This window comes from Glossina fuscipes, unplaced genomic scaffold (genome assembly GCF_014805625.2).
Source record: "Glossina fuscipes isolate IAEA_lab_2018 unplaced genomic scaffold, Yale_Gfus_2 60116, whole genome shotgun sequence".
Lineage (NCBI taxonomy): Eukaryota > Metazoa > Arthropoda > Insecta > Diptera > Glossinidae > Glossina > Glossina fuscipes.
The window spans coordinates 1-3,577 of record NW_024002629.1 but is presented as its reverse complement, the minus strand read 5'-3'; the positions used below and the strand labels follow the sequence as shown (position 1 = coordinate 3,577).

Genomic DNA, 3,577 nt, shown 5'->3' with positions numbered 1-3,577 from the left:
GACGATGCAAATTGAAAACGAAAGATAAAATATTGAATTGGTTTTTCATTAGAACTTCTGCGTTTGTACGTATGGACTTTTCTAACACAATATTTTTTCTTTTAAACCACTTTTGTGAATCCCACGTGTTTTGTAGGTCTAATGAATATTGAGAGGTTTTCAAGGTTGTTTTTGCCATAAGTTAGCAATAATTTCAGAATTTAACTTATTTTTTCGAGTCTCCGCTGTTGAACTCCTGGATTTGAAAAAGCTTGGCTTAAAATATCTCTTTGTGTGCTTGTAATGTTCCTGATATTACGAAATTAATGATTTGTTTGAATTTACAAGAGGAAAAGAAAAAAGTACTGAAATTGCTACGCTTTTTAGCGCACAATTATTTGGGTATTGCATGCGTCTAAATTTTCGTACAATATATTACGTGAAGTATATTTTTAAAGCCTATACCTTAGACTATGTTGTTTACGTTTGGCATGGCTTTTGTTTAGATTTGGCAAGAATCAACGTCGCCACGAGCGGTCTTCAGATTCTTCATCCTCTTCTTCATCTTCAAGCCTTAATTCAGGCAGAGTATCCGTGGCAGTAGCCTCTGTTTCGCTATTATACTGGCTAGGATTGGGAGAAGATATGGCAGCTGTGGTAGCTTCTTGAGGCTGGTTTGTTTTGTTGAGTTCTGCTGTTGTAGCTTCTTTATACACTGGACTGGCTATCGGTCTCATTTTATTAAAAACGCTGGAGGCTACGTTTGACGTCTGTACAACAGGAGCAAAAACAATTTGCAAACGTTTATCCTTAAATAGTTTGCCTCTCAATATCGCCTGTTCAGCGTTTATACGTGTAGCGTAAGAGAGTATCAGCTGAGGTTTTTCCAAATCCATGTCATGCTTTGTAATTTCCCCGAAATGCTATTTATAGATAATTAAAAAAATGATTACAAATTGGAGTTTAATTTATATTTTAAACTACCTTAAAGTGTCCTAGAACAAAATCAGCTTCTTCACTATTAAAACCCGTTACCACAATGGTCTTAGGACGTCTGTCTACGCGGGTGGAACCTTCAGGATAGGAGTTTCGTGCACGCGCGGTATTCCTGCTCGCAGCCATGTAATGACTGGATTTGGCCAGATTATTAGGGGAACCCTGGACTGTTGGAGTAATAGCAGTCGACGGAGTACTACCAGGCACTATACCAAGACTTCGCTGTAATTCCTCTAGCCGCTTTTGTATAGCAGTAGTATCATTGCCCTCCTGCTGTTGCGCAAATAGCTCCAACTCAATATCAAGCAATTCCTTTTTCTGCTGCTCCTTAGTTTTTTTCACTGGCGGTGGTGGTTGCTGATTTTGAATTTGAGCTTGCATTTGCTCCTGTTCGGTAGCAATTTCTTTGCGTAATCTGTCGATGGTTCCCTGAAGTACTTTGATTGTGTCCAAAGTTTTACCACGTTGAGGATCTGATGGTTCACATCGTTCTACTAACTCTAAAGCTGATTTCATTTGCTTTAAATAGCTTTGCAAAAGTTCCTGCTTACGTTTGCGTAAACCGTTGGCCAGTTGGGCTACAGCTTTTACCTGTTCCTCTTGTTTTTTGCGAATAATAGCATTTGCTACGCCAACGGGGCGTGGTGGTACATTGTTCTTGAGTCTTAAGGAGGGTGTCGGTACATGGGTGGCGACCACTGCAGTTGTGGTGGTGATAGTTGTGTTTGCTGTCGTGTTAGCGATTGTCGTGGCATCTTGAATGCTTGCATTATTATTATTGTTGTTTACATTCGGACCAGCTTGATTTTGACTAACATTGGCCGTTTTTGCTGAATCTGCTGATGGAGTTGGTATAGCTGGCACATTATTTAAATGATATTGACTATTCTTGCGTCCTCCTCCCGTCTGTTGACCTATGACGGTATTACCATCTCCGGATATCGGGGTGTCAGCAGATGTGTGCCAAAAGACCTTAATAAAACGATTATTTAACACGGCTTCAGTGCTACGATATGCCACGTTAGCTTCGGCGTGTGTAGAGAAGGTTACAATAGCAGCTTCCGGATCACTATCGTAAGAGATTTGGATGTTAACAATTTTTCCGAATTTGGCAAAATGGTTATTCAGGTGGGCAATAGTGTTAAGACCACGTGGTACTTTGCGTAGTTCAAGTGAGCAGTTTTGCATGCTAGGTACACGTGGCCCAAGTCGGCTATGTGCTGGAATTTTACGTTTGGGTGGCCCTTCGGCTATAGCCACAGAGTCTTCCAACTCAAAACGCCTTTTACCCTGTGCTTGTAGGGTGGCATTTACATCGCCGCCAACACCGACTGCTCCGCCAGTGGCATCAACCACTGGTATGGGTATAAGTTCGCGCTGTAAAGGAGTAGTTACCGCGGCCGGATTAAAAGGAAAAGGTATCATCGGAGCTGCTGCCCGAAATCCAACTCCAGCTGCAGTGCGCACATAATCCGCGGCGCCGTTACTGACTTTGTCAGGACCTTGCACTTGAGAAAATCCAACAGGTGCTCCGGGGCCGCCCATCATAACGCCACCAGTACGTGTAGTTCCGGAAAATGGATTTATACCAGCAGCTGCAGAGCTAGCGATTAAGGTCCCCGGGGTTGCAGCGTTCACCATAGCTGCACTGGGAGGTCCCGCGCGAGACCAAAGATCTGGAGCATCAGGATTATATTCACGTAACGACATACTTATCAAAGCTGTGTTGTTTAATCCTTCGAACACAACCGGATTAACACCGTGATCCCACGGACAAGTTTCACCACGAACACAGTACCCTTTCTCATCGAAATCACGGCATCTTTGACGTTTTTTAGACTCGTGGTGGTGGCGTGACTCTGGCGACGTCGCACAGCTAGCCACACCGCGCAATTGACCACGGCCAGTACTAGGAGATCTCTTACTCTTATTAACGCGATCCAAAGAAGGCGAGCGACTGCGTGGTGAGTTCGATGAATGGTTCGCTGAACGACTACCACTTGTAGCATTTGCCTTGCGCTCTCCCCCTCCGCTTATATTACTGCTGTTCACCATCATACGGCGCCGATCACCAATACTGCCACCACCTCCTCCACCCCCCCGGCGGCGCTCGTACCTGGAATTATCGCAACCACCTGCAACAGGTGGCGATTTGTTGCGAAATTGTCTTTGGGATTTTTCGCGTTCATTAATGCGACGGTCGCGAGAACGAGAGCGGCGTGAAAATCGTTCATTGGAACGTGAGCGTGATCGAGATCGTGAGCGCAACGAAGCTCGCCGCCTGCGACTCTCCCTCGGTTGATTTTCTTTATCAGCAGTAATAGTGCGGGTAACTGTCGGAGGGCTTGCGCTTCGATGGTGATGGTGATGGCGGTCGTTGTTTCCATTTCCTCCCCCACCACCCACAGGATAAGTATGCGTTGTGGATGATGCTGTTTTATTCTTTCCTGAGGAAGGATTGTGATAATTATAATGAGCTGAATATGCTTGCGGCTGTTGTTGTGATTGGTTGTGTTGCGAAGATAGTTGATGGTGAGACCATATTGAAGACGGGGTATGTTCTGCGACCGCACTTGCATTATTGGTAATGAGAACATCTTTG

General features: G+C 44.6%; 1 protein-coding gene across 1 annotated transcript; it reads right to left on the bottom strand.

Moving 5' to 3' along the window:
* Positions 1 to 6: 6 nt before the first annotated feature.
* On the bottom strand, positions 7 to 3,573 carry LOC119643297 (zinc finger protein swm-like; the record flags this gene model as incomplete). The annotated part of the gene is made up of 2 exons (XM_038042641.1): positions 7 to 902; positions 964 to 3,573. Coding segments are annotated over 2 exons (3,015 nt in total), but the record flags the coding sequence as incomplete, so codon positions are not given.
* Positions 3,574 to 3,577: the final 4 nt, after the last annotated feature.